The sequence below is a fragment of the Gadus chalcogrammus genome, chromosome 15 (genome assembly GCF_026213295.1).
Source record: "Gadus chalcogrammus isolate NIFS_2021 chromosome 15, NIFS_Gcha_1.0, whole genome shotgun sequence".
Classification (NCBI taxonomy): domain Eukaryota; kingdom Metazoa; phylum Chordata; class Actinopteri; order Gadiformes; family Gadidae; genus Gadus; species Gadus chalcogrammus.
In genome coordinates this window covers 1,287,479-1,305,411 of record NC_079426.1, presented here as the reverse complement: position 1 = coordinate 1,305,411, position 17,933 = coordinate 1,287,479, and the positions used below count along the sequence as shown (strand labels likewise).

At 45.4% G+C, this 17,933-nt stretch overlaps 2 protein-coding genes across 2 annotated transcripts; one reads left to right on the top strand and one right to left on the bottom strand.

Moving 5' to 3' along the window:
* Positions 1–1,264: 1,264 nt before the first annotated feature.
* On the top strand, positions 1,265–9,655 carry opn3 (opsin 3). The gene is made up of 4 exons (XM_056609739.1): positions 1,265–1,794; positions 3,855–4,174; positions 6,565–6,816; positions 7,893–9,655. The coding sequence occupies exons 1-4, from the start codon at positions 1,467–1,469 to the stop codon at positions 8,160–8,162; spliced, it is 1,170 nt and encodes a 389-aa protein (XP_056465714.1). The 5' UTR covers positions 1,265–1,466; the 3' UTR covers positions 8,163–9,655.
* On the bottom strand, positions 9,267–16,644 carry LOC130404820 (kynurenine 3-monooxygenase). Its single transcript, XM_056609738.1, has 15 exons — positions 16,412–16,644; positions 16,105–16,174; positions 15,772–15,869; positions 15,339–15,428; positions 14,707–14,755; positions 13,755–13,842; positions 13,171–13,336; positions 12,809–12,880; positions 11,883–12,004; positions 11,408–11,555; positions 11,076–11,133; positions 10,871–10,953; positions 10,119–10,220; positions 9,957–10,016; positions 9,267–9,563 (listed from the first exon to the last, which is right to left on the bottom strand). The coding sequence occupies exons 1-15, from the start codon at positions 16,469–16,471 to the stop codon at positions 9,426–9,428; spliced, it is 1,404 nt and encodes a 467-aa protein (XP_056465713.1). The 5' UTR covers positions 16,472–16,644; the 3' UTR covers positions 9,267–9,425.
* Positions 16,645–17,933: the final 1,289 nt, after the last annotated feature.

Sequence of the window (17,933 nt, the reverse complement as noted above, 5' to 3'; positions counted from 1 at the left end):
ACCACCACCCCCCCCGCTGGGCCTAGTCCAGCTCCACCTCCAGGTCCAGCACCACCTTGGCACGTGAGGCACGTGAGGAACAGGACACAGATCGATGTTGTTTTGTTTTCCGGTACCTGGTAGCCCTGAATCCTTGATTGGAAGATACTGAAGCTGCAAAGTTTCAGGGGGAATATAATGCCGCTTTTCCACCGCACATGTAGCTCGACTCGACACGACACGACTCGACACGACTCGACACGGTAGCAGCGCGGGTGCTTTTCCACCGCAAATAGTACCTCCGGGACGTGGGCGGGGTCGTCTGCGCGAAAGGGCCGTGACGTATTTTTGTACGCGACGCAAACAACACCTACGTAACCCACACATGGACAGAACCCACATAACAACAATGGAGAACATCGATGCGATGGTATTCGTGTTCGTATTATTAGCTGGCATGTTGAAGAAGTGGAATATGTTGGCTGCGGCGCTACTATGGCTGTTCTATCGTTACCAGCATGGTTGCCATGTCGCTCTCGCGACTTCGTCACACTCTCTGGCCAATCAGTGGCCGGCCGTCTGGCGACGTCACCTTTTAGCATCGGCTCAGCCGCTTGGAACCTAGAGCGAGGCGGTACTAGAAAAAGCAGCCACTTGAGGTACTAGATCGCGGTGGAAACGCAAAAAAGGCGAGCTGAGTCGAGTCGAGTCGAGTCGTGTCGAGTCGAGCTGGTACCATGCAGTGGAAAAGCGGCATAAGTAAGGTTCATGCTGAAACTGCAGTAGATGAATAAGATCAAAACGCAAGAATAATTACAAACAGCTGCCACATACACACTTTCAGAATGAGTCAGGCATCTTTAACATGATCATAGATCAGGTTAGGTTATTAATATAAAAACGTCTCTGCTGGGGGGGGGGGGGGGGGGGGGGGGGGGGGGGAGGAGAGAGAGAGACAATATCCAAGCAATTCTACAAATAATTGTTTTAAGATCTTGGGAGGACATCAAGGAATGGAAGCCAATGGGAATGACAAACCAAAATGCAAAGCTCATTTACATTGGGATGGTCTAGTATTTGGTTACATCTGGTTTGGACTCTAGAAATACGGTCTGCGTCCCATCTAATTGGGTCGATATGAATCACACATCCGAATGAAAGTGCAAATGTATGCTGACATTTCAGAGTGCTTCTGCAAATCGCACAGTCCATCCAACAATCCACTTGCGGCGCAATGACATCAACACTTTGTTCACTTATGTTGTTGACGAGCTGACGAGGGAAAGAACCCCCGCCCAACTCGCGGCTCTCGCTCCCCTGGACTCCTGTTGGACAACTGACCCAGTTTCTGTCCAAATCAGTCGCGCAGGTTTGAACTCGATCGGCTGGGCTGATGGAATTTACGAAGACGGGGCTTCGCGGCATTTTACGCGGTATGTGCGCACACCACTCTCCTCCACCATGCTGCCACTGAAGTTATCCACGCAATGAATCCTGCCAACCAAACTGGAAGTAGTGAGGGGAGTACTACAACAGCCCACCATTTGTTTGCTGCTGGCACCTACAAACTTCTCGCCTTGACCGTCGGCAGCATTGGAGTGTTTGGGTTTTGCAACAACGTCGTAGTGATCGTGCTCTTCTATCGATTCAAGAGACTCCGGACGCCTACGAATCTGCTGCTGGTCAACATCAGCGTGAGTGACATACTGGTGTCTGTTTTCGGCATCAACTTCACGTTTGTTTCGTGCCTTAAAGGCGGGTGGATCTGGAGCAGGGCGACATGCACGTGGGACGGATTCAGCAACAGCTTGTTCGGTGAGGATGTACAATATTCATATTAGCAATCGAAGTCTTAAATTGATGCTTTTTTAGACGTTTTAGATGTAGACCATTTTTTTTTTTGTCATAGGCTGTGGTTCAATATATCTCACAGTTTAGTTGGCATGAACCCCTTGAGCCTTTTAAATTAATTTCCCATGTTTTTTTTGCCGTTTTGTATTTAGTTTTTCTCCTTATCTAATTTGGGTTGGCGGCAGTAATTCCCCATTACATCCCCGCTCTTCCTATAATTAGACTACAAGTCACACTGTGATGGAGGACGTTTTCAGAGGTGAATTGGAGTGTTAAAAATGAGGTGAATGGGGCATGAATCCGTTGTATTCTTGTGACGGTGACTTTCATAGTGACATTGGACAGAGAAATGTCCCCCTGCTGCTAATAGGCCTATGCCTGATGCGCAGGAGCCTCAAGGGGAGGATTCTAATGACATAGTGAGGTGCGTGAAGGGGGATATACAGGCCAGGCTTTCTCTCGGGGCTTCATCAGACATCCACAGTAAACAATAAAGTCATCTCGAATTAACTATTTCTGTGAGTGGTAGGCCTAAGTAACCAAATGTTGCGTGAGGGTTTGGTTTTATGCATTTGCATTTTTGATGCACTCTAATGCCTCGCTATTTTTGTTTAACAAATAGTGCTAAACCCAAATACAACCCCTTTCCACAACACTGTATGGCTGAATGAATCACATCAGAGTTAAAACTGTTGGCAATGTGAACCTTCAAGAGTAAGACAAGTGAATGAACACATCCGTTGGATAACACGCCCGCACGCGCACACACACGCACACACGCGCACACACGCGCACACACACACACACACACACACACACACACACACACACACACAACACACACACACACACACACACACACACACACACACACACACACACACACACACACACACACACACACACAGCTGCTGTATCCCATTTAAAGAGATACGACCCAGCTGCCGCCTCCACCACTGCGAGCTGAAGGTGTAAATACTCGGCCAATTAGCGGGGTCCGCGTGAGCTGCCGCAGACCGCTAATAGCCCCTGACACGTGCGCCTCTGTGTTGTTTCCAATGTGCTGGTCCTGGCTCACGGCTCCGGAGCCAACCTGATGGGTACAAATGGCCAGGGCCGTTGCTACGATTCCTGCTGGGCCCCTAGACAAGATTTACTGATGGGCCCCCCTGCGCTGAATTGTTGACGGGGGGTGGGGGGTGGGGGGGTGTAAGGAGCAATTGTTGACGGGGGGGGGGGGGGGGGAGGTGGAAGGAGCAATTGTTGACGAGGGAGAAATTGTTGACGGGACGGGACGGGACGGGGGGGCGCTATGGTAGTACTATGGGCTGGTAGTAAAATAAAATAAAAAATATATATATATTTTTTTTTTTGTGGGCCCCCCCTGGGCTGTGGGCCCCTAGAATCGTCATCACCTTTCACCCCTTATCGACGGCCCTGCAAATGGCAATAAAGGACCTTCCCACCATCCTCTTTTATTGTAGAGATTGACTGAGTCCATGATGGTGACTGAAAGGGAACTTAAATATCCTGGGATTTGTTGTTTACTAATCATATTCAATGATGAATAACTTGGTTATCATTAAACTCCATTAACATGAAAACAATTAGTAAACCTGAAGACCATTATTTAATGGTGTTCAGGTTTTTCATTAGTTAACTGTTAATAACTGATGGTGAATTGATAGTTCATGCTTATTACTGCATCAACTAAAGTAAATTAATGTTAAATTATTGTACCCTTTTGTAAAGTGTTACCAAGGCTCCTTTTTATGTCACTTATGGTGCATCATTTTCCTTTCATGAAATGTATGTAAGTTACCAAATGTCTATAAAGAAAAAGCATCACCGGGATTCACACTCTCCAATTCAATGTTATCGGTGGCGTTGTCTGTGTGTGTGTGTGTGTGTGTGTGTGTGTGTGTGTGTGTGTGTGTGTGTGTGTGTGTGTGTGTGTGTGTGTGTGTGTGTGTGTGTGTGTGTGTGTGTGTGTGTGTGTGCCTGTGCCTGTGTGCGTGTGTTAGGCATCGTCTCCATCATGACCCTGTCGGCCCTGGCCTACGAGCGCTACATCCGGGTGGTGCACGCGCAGGTGGTGGACCTCCGCTGGGCGTGGCGCGCCATCGGCCACATCTGGCTCTACTCGCTGGCCTGGACGGGGGCTCCGCTGCTGGGCTGGAACCGCTACACCCTGGAGGTCCACGGGCTGGGCTGCTCCCTGGACTGGTCCTCCAAGGACCCCAACGACGCCTCCTTCATCCTCCTCTTCCTCCTGGCGTGCTTCATCGTGCCGGTGGGCATCATGATCTACTGCTACGGGAACATCCTCTACATGGTCCGCATGGTAGGAACGGCCTCTGCTCTCAGCGTCTGACCCGGTCGGGGGTTTAGGTGTCAGCGTACGGCAGTGGGAGCCTGGCTCCGCCCGCCTACGTACTTCATCTCAATTCTCATTTCCCTTCAGTACTACGTCTCGGTTTGCGGTATATCCGCGGGTTTTCTCGGGCCAAATTTTGCCGGTCCAATCAGCGAACAGATGGAGCGGCTGAGAACAACGACGTTGAGATCGTGCGCTAGTTTGAGTTGTAGTCAAACGTTAGCGATGGGTCGTGGCAGATCCAGACTGGCACTGGGCAGATCCACTAGTTTTAAACTCCAACCGACACCCGCCTTCAAGTGAGTGAACGTTTGTCAATGGAGAGAGGCCAGACTCTGTGCAAATGAAATGAAGTATGAGGGTTTGCCTCCACACAAAACGTTTTTTACCCCATAAGCAACCCCTGCCAGTAATATCAATGTTCCGGCGAGCTTGATCCAAATTGCAATCAGCAGTAGTTTGCTCACTTACTATTAATCAGTTGGCCCAAAGTGGGGTCCTGAACCAAGACGCGGTCGAGTCAATATTTATTTTAGTTTACTTTTACCACAGACACATATATTGGTAGATGTGTGTCTATGTATCTGTGACAAAAGAAAAGTATACATATTTATCTCATGTGTAGACGCAATGAATGCTTTACAACTAAGAGTGAATGTAGAAAGAACGACAGACGGCAAGATAGACACCTAGATGGAAAGACTGAGTGACAATCAGAGAGGCAGACATATCAGACAGGCAGGCAGACATTATAATGAACATTTATATTTCTAGTTGGCAGATGATCACCTTGTCTTGATCAGTGTTTCATCTATCTCCCACCTTGCCCTTTTTCACACGTGCATTACATTAAACATGATTGCACTAATGTGCTGCTGTACATTCAGGGCTCTGAGGGAATGGCATGGAGGAAATGATTCCAAAGAACCTAATGACGTCAAGACTGTGATTAATGAGAGTGACGGGTTTTAGTTAAAACCTCCTTAATGAGACCCAGTTTGTCACTGATCCCATTCCTCAAAGGATCGGTTCAGGGTGTTAAAGACAGATCTTTCAGTCTGTGTGTGTGTGTGTGTGTGTGTGTGTGTGTGTGGTGTGTGTGTGTGTGTGTGTGTGTGTGTGTGTGTGTGTGTGTGTGTGTGTGTGTGTGTGTGTGTGTGTGTGTGTGTGAGAGAGAAAGACCCACACATGTCAATGTGTTCTATCTACATGTAGACTTTAATCTGGCTTTTTTGTGTCTGCTGTATGTCAGCTAGGGGGATTGCGCAAACACACACACACACACACACACACACACACACACACACACACACACACACACACACACACACACACACACACCATGCATTTCTTCCCAACTGATCCATTTATTTGTACCAATCCTGTTTCTGGTACTTTTACATTTTTTGTATTTACTTCTCTGCTCCACTCATCAGCTTCACTCCAACTTTTTGAATTTATGAATATTTAGATGTTTTCCCCAGTCGGTTTAATTTATTAATGCAGACACTAAGTGAAGAGAGTTGACAGTGGACTGTGTTGGAACTAGTTGTTATACCAGGGAGTACTAGGCTTGCTTATCTGTTTCATGGTCTTAAAAGAAGCTCCAGGAACAACTAGTCCCAGTAGGCTATGATCTGACAATGAACAAGGATTTAGAATGCACACAAGAATGTATCTCTGTATATCTATCTATGCATTTTAAATAGGCCCCATGAATTGGGTTTGTTGTATGGGTTTTGCTATGTATTTTCCACTCTTTCCCGTTGATCCATGGCATGGCTGCCATTTCACATATCACCTCCTCTTGACAACTCACTAAAAACGACTCGACGTGTGAATTTACTTTGAATGTTGTTGCAGAGCCTGAGAGATGGGCGAGGAAGCACTCTTTATCCTTCAATGTTTGTCTCACCCTTGTCTCCGTGGACTGAGGGAATCCGAGGTTGAGTCGTGGCTTTCATCTTTTATGCTCTCCAGCTTCAAAGGACTTGGATGACCACAATTGGGAGTCTGGAAAAAGTCTTGAATATTGAACTAACCAAAATAAGCAAAAAATATTGTGTATAACTTTTTAATTTTTACTTTTTGGAAAATAAAAGGCTGAATTTACATCACACCAAAGTAGTTAAAATATGTTTTAAATTTTTATGATGACATAATTTTGCATTAAACTATTGCAATGCAACCAATGACCATACGTCATGTCAGTTCCTCTCTTCGTCGTCCAGGGTCTGTTGCTGGTCTTTGAACCACCGACACTGGTCTCGTTATGCACTCACACCCCGATCCCGGGAGTGCTGGATCTGTTGACATAACGACACCTGTTCTCCCCCCCGTTCTCTCGTCCTCTGCAGCTGCGCTCCATCGAGGACCTGCAGACGATGCAGATCGTTAAGATCCTGCGCTACGAGAAGAAGGTGGCGGCCATGTTCCTGCTGATGATCCTGAGCTTCCTGGTGTGCTGGACGCCCTACGCCGTGGTGTCCATGATGGAGGCGTTCGGCCGGCACAGCGCCGTCTCCCCCCTCATGGCCATCATTCCCTCCATCTTGGCCAAGTCCAGCACCGCCTACAACCCTCTCATATATGTACTGATGAGCAAAAAGGTGAGATCACTGATTTATTTTTTATTAAAAGTATATATTCTTAATTGTGCGTTACGCTATTTCCATCCAATATGTTGTCATATTTATTTGCATCTCCTCTGCCATCCATGAGGCATAGTTTGTCTTTGAGTCTATATGATTAGTGCAGTGGTTCCAAACCTGGGGGTCGGGGCCCCACTTGGGGCTTATGGGGTCGCAGGAGAAGGCTGACGTAAGCTCTAGATATTTGATGATCCATTGGCTTTTTTAAAGTTCGTTTTCAAAGACGTCCTCTATATACACTCTTAAGGGCAAACGATTGTCGCCATCAGCACTCAGTGTACTAGAGTCATGTGCTGAAGTCCGCAAGGACATACCAGAAGACGATAACCTTTTCAGAGCTAGAAATGGGATCACAGGCCATAAAAGGCACAATGGTTCATTGTTAAAGTGGCCTTGCATTTAATACCTTCATATTTCTCTCTGACGTCCTGGTTTTCTCTTCTGCTTAAACATTTTCTCTCAACGCTTAAACTCAAACAAGAAAAGAGTTCAGGAAACCGCATAATAAAGTCGAAGACCTTTATTTAGAATGTTAATAATGTAATTCAAAAGCTTAGCTGGTCTGCAGAGCTTTTCCAGCTTTGGCACACCGTCCTTATTCTGTCGCTGTGTGATTCCTCCCGTAAGCTCCTAGTGCCAGGCTTCTTATCAAACAAAGCCCAGACATGGCTTCAACATCATCCAACTTCTGCTGTGTTCATGGTCTTCAAGCCGAACTTGGTTTGCCACGTATTTTGGGCAAACCTTTCCCCTAGTTTCCCTAATCCTTTACCCTTTGTAGATACACTTATCCGTTCCTTTCAACATTTTCTATAAAATTTCATATTTGAACACACAGCACATACTGCTGGTACACAACATCAGACCATCTTTTTAACAATCGTTTCTTCATTAATAATCCACACTTATCTAATTCATAGCATAAAAGGCAATATTAATATAATCCTTCCAAGGGTGTAGTAAAACGCTCCTCCTCCTCCTCCCCCTCCTCCTCCTCCTCCTCCTCCTCCTCCTCCTCTTCCTCTCCCCCTCAGCTCCGACGCAGCTTCCTCCAGCTGCTGTGTTGGCGCGTCTCCTGGCTCCAGCGGAACCTCAACGAGCGGCCGCTGGCCCCCGTCCAGCGGCCGCTGCGGCCCAGCGTCATGTCCCGCGTGGGCCGGGACCGGCCCAAGAAGAGGGTGACCTTCAGCTCCTCCTCCATCGTCTTCATCATCGCCAGCAACGACCTCAACCAGTCGGGCAAGACGACCACGACGGACGGGGTCCCCTCGGAGGTCAACGTCATCCAGGTGCGGCCGTTGTGATGCGGGGGTCCCCCCCCCCTCCGTCCTGCTCTTCTGTGTGTATAAATACGCCTTGGAAACACCGACCCGAAACAGATGTTCTCTGGCCACCTGGGACAGAACGGCTCTTCCACTGCCCGTCTGGATGACCTGGTGGTACAGGTGACCAGCTCATGGTACATGGACCGCTTCCAGGAGGGCACCGGCTGATGATCCACTACTACCAACACCTGGTTCCCCTTGTGTATCTCGTAGAGACTTCCAATGGGTCATAAAAATGTAACGAAGGTAAAATAAGACCCGGGAATGGGTAATTATTCAGGTGCAATTTTACTCGTCATGTTTTGGATATTATTCATGTTTTTAAATGCCGGTCCTTTGAGATCGGTTTAGTTGGTCACGTGAGTTACCTTAGCCTGGTTCAAGCGGCTGAGTTGTATGGCGGGTTGGAGGGCTTTGGGGTTGCTGCCTGTGACTGTGGTGCCTAACACGTCAGTTCATAGGCTGGTGGTGTTTCACGTCAGTTCATACAGGCTGGTGGTGTGTCACGTCAGTTCATAGGCTGGTGGTGTTTCACGTCAGTTCATAGGCTGGTGGTGTTGGGGTTAATGGTCTACGTCTTAGCACTTAGTCATAGGACATAGCTCACTCCCTCTCTCTCCATTGTTTGCTTTTTTGTGTGCGTTTACAGGTTCAATAAAGAGATACTATTTTAGGCTAAACCTGCAGGTGTTTGTGTGTGATTTTCATCTGATTTTATCTCTATTTTCAGGGTTGAACGAATTAATTTTGGACATCTGATTTAATTTTATGTGAGGCGGCTGAGACTTAAATTAGGAGGCCAGGAAATAAAATGAAACTGCTCCCAAGACAAACGAAATCCCATCTACACTCCCCGGACGCCTGCCAGATATATATAGACTTGATGGATGGATTTCCATCGCCAATAATAACCTTATTTGCTGTGAATCCATCAGGGAGCCTTTGGACCTCCCCCGCACTAATGCAAGTGGAGGGGATTTGAAGAGAAGTAGGCGAAAAAGAAAAACAATGACTGAAGTGGATGCAATGTTAATCTTTGAGATAAATAGTGAGAAACTCCTAAACTCATATGATTGTGGCCAAAAATGTTAAAGAGCATCAAAGAGGCAAAACAATTGATTTATTCAAGAAAACATCAAAGTGACTAAAAGCAACAATTAACAGGGTGACACATAAATCAGACAGATTCTGAGCATGACCTCTGAATTCGGAGTTTCCGATAGCGGAAAGGTTCATTTTTACTCAGACTTTCAGGCTTAGCAGTCTGTCCCACACTTTCTCAATAGGGATGCTCGGTATTTTCGGAGGGTGTTTAGCTATCAGGTATGAGCCTCCCAGAACCGCCCCAGCAGCACAAACCAGCAGGCCTTGATTGATCACCTGGGGAAAATATATTCAACAGGTGAGTTTCATGTGCAGTCAATTATTAAATAATTGTATTATTATTGTTATTCATCTTTCCAGAAATAAAATCGTGCATTTATTCAATTAAATATAGGCTGAAGATGCATCATAAATCTGTCCCCATGTTTTGTCCCAGTATTTGTTTTCAGATCATTGAGAATCAATTTCAAATGAGAAAAGGATGGCACAACGTTTGTACCAACAGAATAACGTAAGTCCAACAGCCAAATAGAAAAATAATGACCTTTCCTAAAGCTATAAAGGACGTGTGCAATGCAATATGTTCAAAAAAAGCCGTTGAAAGGCACGATGGTACCAGGAGAATAACCAGAGCATCATACACTCTCTGGTAGAGAAGTGTAACCTCACCTTGTTCTGCCAATGCCAGCGCTGCAAGGCCTCGTGGTATCTGATTCTGGTGAAGGTGACCTGCACGAAGGCAGTCAAAAGGTCAAACACAGTTCCGGATTTTCGAACAGTAACGAACATGCAACAGATCGTTTCAGAGGTTTGCCCAACGGCGCCACTTGCCATTGTGTACAAGGGGACTATCGTCTTGGGCAGGAGAAAGTGGAGCAGGTCGTCAACCTTTTTCCGGAAGAGGAACCACTTGGAGTTGACGTGCGCTCTCATCTGGGGAACAACAAAAAGGAAAGCTACGTTAGTTTTAACCATCAAACAAACAAGTCCCTAAAGTGAGGAGCTGATCGTGTGAGGAGATAACCACTACGGGGTTCCAGCCAGAGACACATTTAAGAGTGCTGAGAACGTCAACAACTCTTCATCAGCACACTCGCGCGAGAGAGAGAGAGACGCTTAAGGTGCTGAGCAAGAGACTCCAGCTGTCACGTTTAATACAAGGTGTTGACGTCTTCGTTCTAGTTTCCTTGTACAAGACTTTCTTCCCAAGGCCTTATATGACAGTGGAATTGGAATCATTCGTCAATGGCTGACCGTCAGTGACAGCCACGAACATGGGGAATCAAGACGCCCTCTTTAAAGACGCCTCTGTTATTGTCTCTACCATTAGGGATGGGGGTTAAGCCTTGCAGTTACTGCAATGGTGGTTACGTCAATATGCTTCACAGTAAAATTCAAAGTTATCAATCATTTCACCCCAAAAGCTGTTTTGCAGTTCAGGCAAGGTTCATCTTAAGCAGGTACGGATGACAGCCTAAGCCTCCATTCCATTAACAAGATGATTTGATCTTTTATCTCTGTCTAGTTAAGGCAATATCTGGCATGAGAATATTCTCTAATAATAGCCCAAACAGGTGCAGTACCTCGACATAGTTGTACATGGCCAGGTCTGCGATAGTGTGGTCGTCAGGTACTCGAACGCGGGTGTATTCGGGCAGAACAGCACCTGGAACAGTGGAGGAAAATGAGCTCTTGGCTTATTTTATAATCCGGAAGGAAAAAGAACAACATTGGACCGGCATCAACTGTTGGCCTTCATAGTCCCAACTGCGTTCACAATCCACTCACTGAAGTCCTCGTTGCACTGGTCCATTATTTCATCGAAAACAATGCAATCCTCGAAGCCCTGCAGGGAAAACAGGCACAAAACCAACATGGCCATGATGGGTAGATAAGGTCGATCCAATCATTATGGATGTGCTTTGATAAAGGATGGACTTTTATCGTCCTCAATGGACATTTCTCTCCAATGTCAAATGTGCCTTGATCAATCTATGGACATTGAATGAATGGATGGAGGGAGGAATAAATGGACCTTCATTTATCCATTCCTGTACATGGACTTGTTCAGTGGACCCTGCCCTTCCTTCTTCCCCACCCATTACTTCGGGTTCACTCACTGCGTTCATCCCTTGTCCGTAGAAAGGAACCACGGCGTGGGCAGAGTCTCCCATGAGCACGCACTTGTCGTTGATGTGATACGGGGAACACTTTATGGACACCATGGCCTGGGCGGGCAGGCGGAAGTAGTCCGTCTTAAGTGCCTCTCTACGAGACATACAAAAGCATACACATTAAAAACAAGGAAGCAATAGAAGTGAATGGAAACATTCAGAATTGATTGGCTGGGTGAGCTGAATGCTTAATCAGTCCCTGGTTCGATCCCCAAAGTACACAGCCTGAAGCGGCATCAGTAATCTAGTGTGGTCTGCATTTGGATCCCATCTCGTTTCTGCTCCTGTTGCCCCTCCAGCACTGGTCGTCACAAGATGGTTATACAGTATTAGTAAAAGCAAATAGACCTTGAAATAATCCCCCGGGGGTCCATTATGTAATTAGATGGAAGGAGGATGGGGTGGGAGGGAGGTAACTTACACTCCGATTAGTGGGATGGCATCGGGAAAGTATTCCTGGAAAAATTCCATCACGTCGTCCCCTGTGGTGATTTTTTCAAACTCGTCAAACGGCATGAAGAGTGTGCAGGTGAATGTCTTGTCCTGGAATGAAGGGTTAAAACAATTTCATGTTGGAGTTAAAACTATAAGTCAACTGTGTTTTTTTTTTTTGTTTTTTTTTTTAAAACCGCCGTTCCTCCTTTCAATATTGCATGCAACAAAACAAAATGCAACTCCCACTTGAAAAGTGCATTACTATCAACACAAACGTGTGGGCTGTGAGTCAGTAGAGTAAAGCAGAAAGAGGAACAGAGAGAGAGGAACTAAGCCTGACAAAGGGTGGAGGTGGAGACTATATGAAGGAGATCAACATGTCTGGAAGAGATGAGAGAGATGAGGAGGCACAGATTCACATTTAGATTAAGCTCCTGTTTACCTAAGGGAGGGGGGGGATGAGAGTCAACCCCACGTTACACACTCCTCATTTTATTATACTGTGTGAGTCACCCGATGGTTTGTTGTTCACATCAAGTAGATTCATTGAGATCATTTGATTTCCCTGGAGAGACGCTGATCCTATTTCAAGTTCAGTATTGGATGCTTCTGTCAAATCCTCAGCCACGTTTATTTATAATTCCTGTTCACATCTGTATATAATATACATATAACATCACATATCATATTCATATTCGATTCATATTTTATGTCTCCTTGCTGTTTAAACTGTTAATAGAGCTGACATTGCTACCTGTGTGTGTTACTAACTTAATCAGGTCATGTTGACCTCAGCCTTTTCGCAACCATTTCATTAAATAATTAACACATTTATTATCACATTTATATTACATAGATGCTATAAATGCCTAGCTTGTAATAAAACAGCTGTAGAACAAAGCTCACACTCACCAGATTTGGCAGGGCAATCATCATGAACGTGTTTCGGGGCCATATGTGAAGATAATTTGGCTTCATTGCAAACTGGGGGCGAAAAAACCCATAAAACATCACAGGAATACAGGGGGAAACAGAACAGATTGCATATTACGTAATAAAAACACAACACACATACACAATATTACGTTCTCTGAATGCAATGTCGTAGTATTCAGTCATTTTGAAGATGCCTTTGTCGGAGGCGTCTGCAAAATGTGGAATACAGCGAGTACAGAAACAGACCATTTTAAGAGCAGGTCGGCCATTGAAGCCAACTCCAACAGGTAATGTGTGGACGTCTGGGGGGTGGGGGGGGAAGGGGGGAGGAGGTTCACCTCTCCGGCGACGGGCGGCATGGTGAGCTCCAGGTACCCGTGGGGGATGTAGGTCTGGCTGAAGTTGAAGCGGCTGCGGCGGAGGAACTGCTTGCGGATGGTGGAGAAGGCGCCGTCGCAGCCCACGATCAGGTCGGCCTGCAGCGACTGCGTGCTGCCGTCGGGCCTGCCCTCCAGACACAACAACAGCACATGGGTCGGGGACCACAGCCAGCTTTGTATATACACTATGCGACATCTCGTATCGTACGATTTTCCTTCGGGGCCGATCGACAGACGGGTGACCACATGCACACTAATCCTTCGCAATCGATAATCAATCAATCTCACGGGTGTTATTGATGATGGTTACTGGCCTGACTCGACATATTATAAGATTGAATGTGCTCTTCCTAACTGAGAGCAGACCAGCGTTGGGGACCAGAGTTGGAGATTGCATTCTATCGGCCATCATTGTCATCAGGTTGAAGTTAATAGATTATTGAATGTGCGTGTGTGTGTGTGTGTGTGTGTGTGTGTGTGTGTGTGTGTGTGTGTGTGTGTGTGTGTGTGTGTGTGTGTAAGAGCAAGGGAGAACTATTCACCTGAGGAAGGTCATCAGCCCTGTGTCAGGGCTCCAGTCCTGCAGTTTGTGGTCAAAGTTCATCTTGGCGTTGGGATATCTCTCTGCCTCTTTGGTCATAGAAACAGAGACGTACAAGCAGCGGCGGCAGCGTTTAATGTAGAGCAACACAGTACAGAATTAAAATAAAGACAGGTACACCCATTCCCTTTGAAAGCAAAGACCACTCGATCACTGGAAGACCCTTCCACTAGACCCTTTGATCGCATGGTAGTTAGAATAAAACAAAATACACAATTAAAAAACAACTAAAGTTCTAAAAGTTGCGTTCCAATCAACAATACATTTACAAAGTAATAAAGGTCACACAGTGCCATTAATAACCCGATGCATAACTAACCCTCTCAGACCATATACCTCAACATGAAGGTTTCTAACCATCAGAGGGAATTCAGAGAGGAGTCGACCAATTAAATCGCTGGGTGTTCCCGTTCTGCTTGGGGCAACCCCCCAAAACTGTCAATATTGGTTCTGTCAGATGATTGACCAAAGTAATTCCCTAGTTCCCTTCCCTATCTTCCGGTGGGTACATAGGCCATGCCGTAAACAAGCTCACCTATGCATAACCGTTTTTTGAAAAGCACTGGAGTCTTGTGCTAGCGTGTTTGACTCGCTAGCAGAGCGAGTCTTAACAGAAAAAGGTTCTGGTTTAAATTCTGAATTCCCTTGAGCAAGATAGCATACTTATTTTGATCATTTGGATAAAAGCCTCTAAAAAAATGTTTATACTTATTGTAGTGCAGTTTATTTCCAATGCACTTTTGTAATGCAGAACTGGAATATTGTGCACATTGTTTGCAATTGCAGCACACAATTCTAATACTATATGGATGAACATTAAAATGTGTTGGTCAACTTGGCCTTCTAGGTTTATAACTAGAGTTATCAGAGACTAACCGTTTCACTGGACTTACCCGTTAGCAGCTCTTTGTTCAGGTTGGCCCGGTCAACCGACAGTATGTACTGAAGTAAAAGGAAACCATTAGCCATCAAAAGCCATTAGGGAAAGTGCATTTCCCAGTACTCACACACACACACACACACACACACACACACACACACACACACACACACACACACACACACACACACACACACACACACACACACACACACACACACACACACACAGAGAGAACTGTGATGGGGTTTTCAGAACGACTACTAGAGATGGATAGCACCGGGGGGAACTGGTGGCTCTTGGCTCCTCTCAGATAAACAAACCACTTCAGCCACCTTATACCAACCGTCTGACCTTCAATTCAAATGCCATTCATTAATCAAGTAATACAAACTATAAAGAAAAATATTTTAAAAACAAATGTTTCCCCAGAGTTAACATCAAAGTTAGTCAGCGTAAGCCACTGCACATTAACATATTGTGTGAAAAGGAGAGAGTGTGTGGTTGATGGCCGGTCTAAGCAGCCTCACTGTTCCTGAGCCAGGCTGATTCGAGCCTTGGGTTGGGGGAAGCTGCCCACATGTTGTGCATGGAATAACCGGAGCATACAAGACCAGCATTACGACACGTTACACAGACAGTTACCTGGCCTTTCTTGCCATAGGGAATAGGCGACTGCTTGCCATTCAGAGAGTGGATCATTCTGGAATGCATTGGTATCCCCTTGGAGACAATCTGGGGGAAAACACAATCCCGTGTATGAATGGACAGCTATGTAATGATGAGTCAAATATTTATGAGGTGTCACCGATTTAATCACAGAGTGATTATTTGTGTATAATTGCTATTACACGTGCCCTTTATTTACTGGGGATAAAACCAAATTCCCCCACAGGGATGAATGAAGTATGCATCTAATCTCAATTTAGGATATGTTTAAAAGGAAGGCATTTTATTTTGGATGAGCCTTGGATGAGCCCTGTAAATGTGCGTACGGTGGTTGTGGGTGCGTTGTTTTTGGTTGCATTGTGGTCGACTGTTCCTGACGTATCCAACCCCCCAGCAGTGTCGTCCATACCTTCTCCTCCATCCCCACTCGGCTGAGGGCCTGGCGCCCGCGGTGGGACAGGGCCAGGTTAATGCTCCGTCCCCGCACGATTTTGGCTTCACGGATATCTGACCACAAATAAAGTACAAGTTAGAATGCATGCATATTTTAATCTTTGCAGGTTTGCCTTTATCAGTTTGAATTAAGAAATCAGGGTTTGTTTTCTTGTTTTTATTTAGATCCCCGTTAGCTTTTGCAAAGCAGCAGCTATTCTTCCTGGGATCTATCATATTTCAATGTGACAAATACAATGAATTGGTATTGGGTGTTGTTATGGAAGATTGATATGTAAGTTAGGCCTACCATCACGTGACTCAAATACCTCCACCTGAAATCCTCTTCTGGCAAAATAACAGGCATTCAGAGCTCCAACCTAAAAATAATGACAGCAGCAATGCGATTTTAAAAATGACATTGTGCAGTTACAGAACAATTATATTACACTTCAGAGAACATATATTTATAAAAGGCTGTGCATATAAATAACACCGATTTTAAAATATCGTTCAATATTACTTTGTATAACCTACATACTATAGCCTGCTCTACGCAAACTCCGGTTGTACACAGTAGGGCCTATGCCTACGTAACTGTTTTCTTTTCCTCTTACCAAACCACCCCCTACAACAGCCACAACTTTATCCTTGCTTGATTTCCCTCCAGACTCCATCGTAACGTCTCCACTGCAACTCGTTCAACGGTGTAGCCCGTACTCGGAATGGAAAAGTGATTCGAAATGACAATTTAGATTTGTTTTTTGGGTCCCTTTTTGAGGGCGAGTCAAAGTCCATGGGGTTCAGCCAATCAAACCAGCCGAGGTTTCGCTTCGTGTCACGTGGACTCGATTTCCCTTTCATTTCTGTAGGACGACCTTCGTTTGTGCAACAGTTCTCCCGTCTTCTGCGCTGGAGTGACTGTGCATTATACATTCCGATCTCTGAATGCTCGAGTAAAGAATGAATGAATGACCATCCACTATGGGACTATTAACAACGACCGTTTATGGTCCTATAAGCTCCCACCAACCCCCAATGCATTGGTCAAACTACCTAGGCTATTAGGCTAAAACGCCCCCTTTCATCAATGAATCATCATTACAGAATTGTGGATTTTTGGTCCGGTAGATCAGATTAGAGCAAACATTGACTGTGGGCCTTAAAGTGGCATGCGGGATAACCTGCACCACAGGTTTGGGCCAATTGAGGTTGCAAGTTCACTGATTATTGCTTGCAGCTGTAATTATGTGCAACGGTGATCTCATCCATGGTCTCAATGGAAGAATATAATGTATCGGGCCACGGGAGGTTTACGATTAGATAAACCTTTATCTATCCCACGGGATATGATTGGCCTTGGCGCTCTTCTCTATGTATCTATGCATGACTACTCCGTGACCTACGAGAAGGATGGTTCAATGAAAATTTCCCCGAAACAGTTCCAGGCACACAAAATGTAGCCTGCCACACAGCCCTGACGTGTCGAGCTTCTCTATCCACACAACTTCCCCAAGAAAGCCCTGAATCACAGTCCTACGAAGACAGCTCCGTCGCCGCCCTGTCCTATGTATGAATTGCCGGATCTAGATGCCCCTCAGGGGCCACATGACGAGGGCCCCTGCCCTTCTCACCACCGTCATAATGGAAAACCATTCACATAGGAAATTGGAACTAATACAGGAGGAAATAAATAAATAAATAAATAAATAAATAAATAAATAAATAAATAAATAAATAAATAAATAAATAGGGCTTATTTGGTTGTACTTTTTCATGGGACCCAGACTCCCACCATGTATCATGTAGCCAATCCCACATAGGAATCATAACTAGCTATAACCAGAGCCCGTCTTTTGGACATTCTCTGTTATAACAGTGATAAGGTCAACCATACTGTGTTGGAGCTCGGTCTCCATCTAGTGGCTATTTCTAGCTATACAGTTCTTCAATCTCGGTCTCAAATTATCTTCCATTGAAATGAAGGAACAGGACAATTAATCGAACTTCCTCTCATTCTTTGAATTTTAAACCATAAAGAGTCCCCGTTCTGCGTTTCCCATCGATTTATCTGCTGATAATAGATACTTTTATGAACGAGTACTAATATACATTTATTAATAATCCAATTTATTGTAT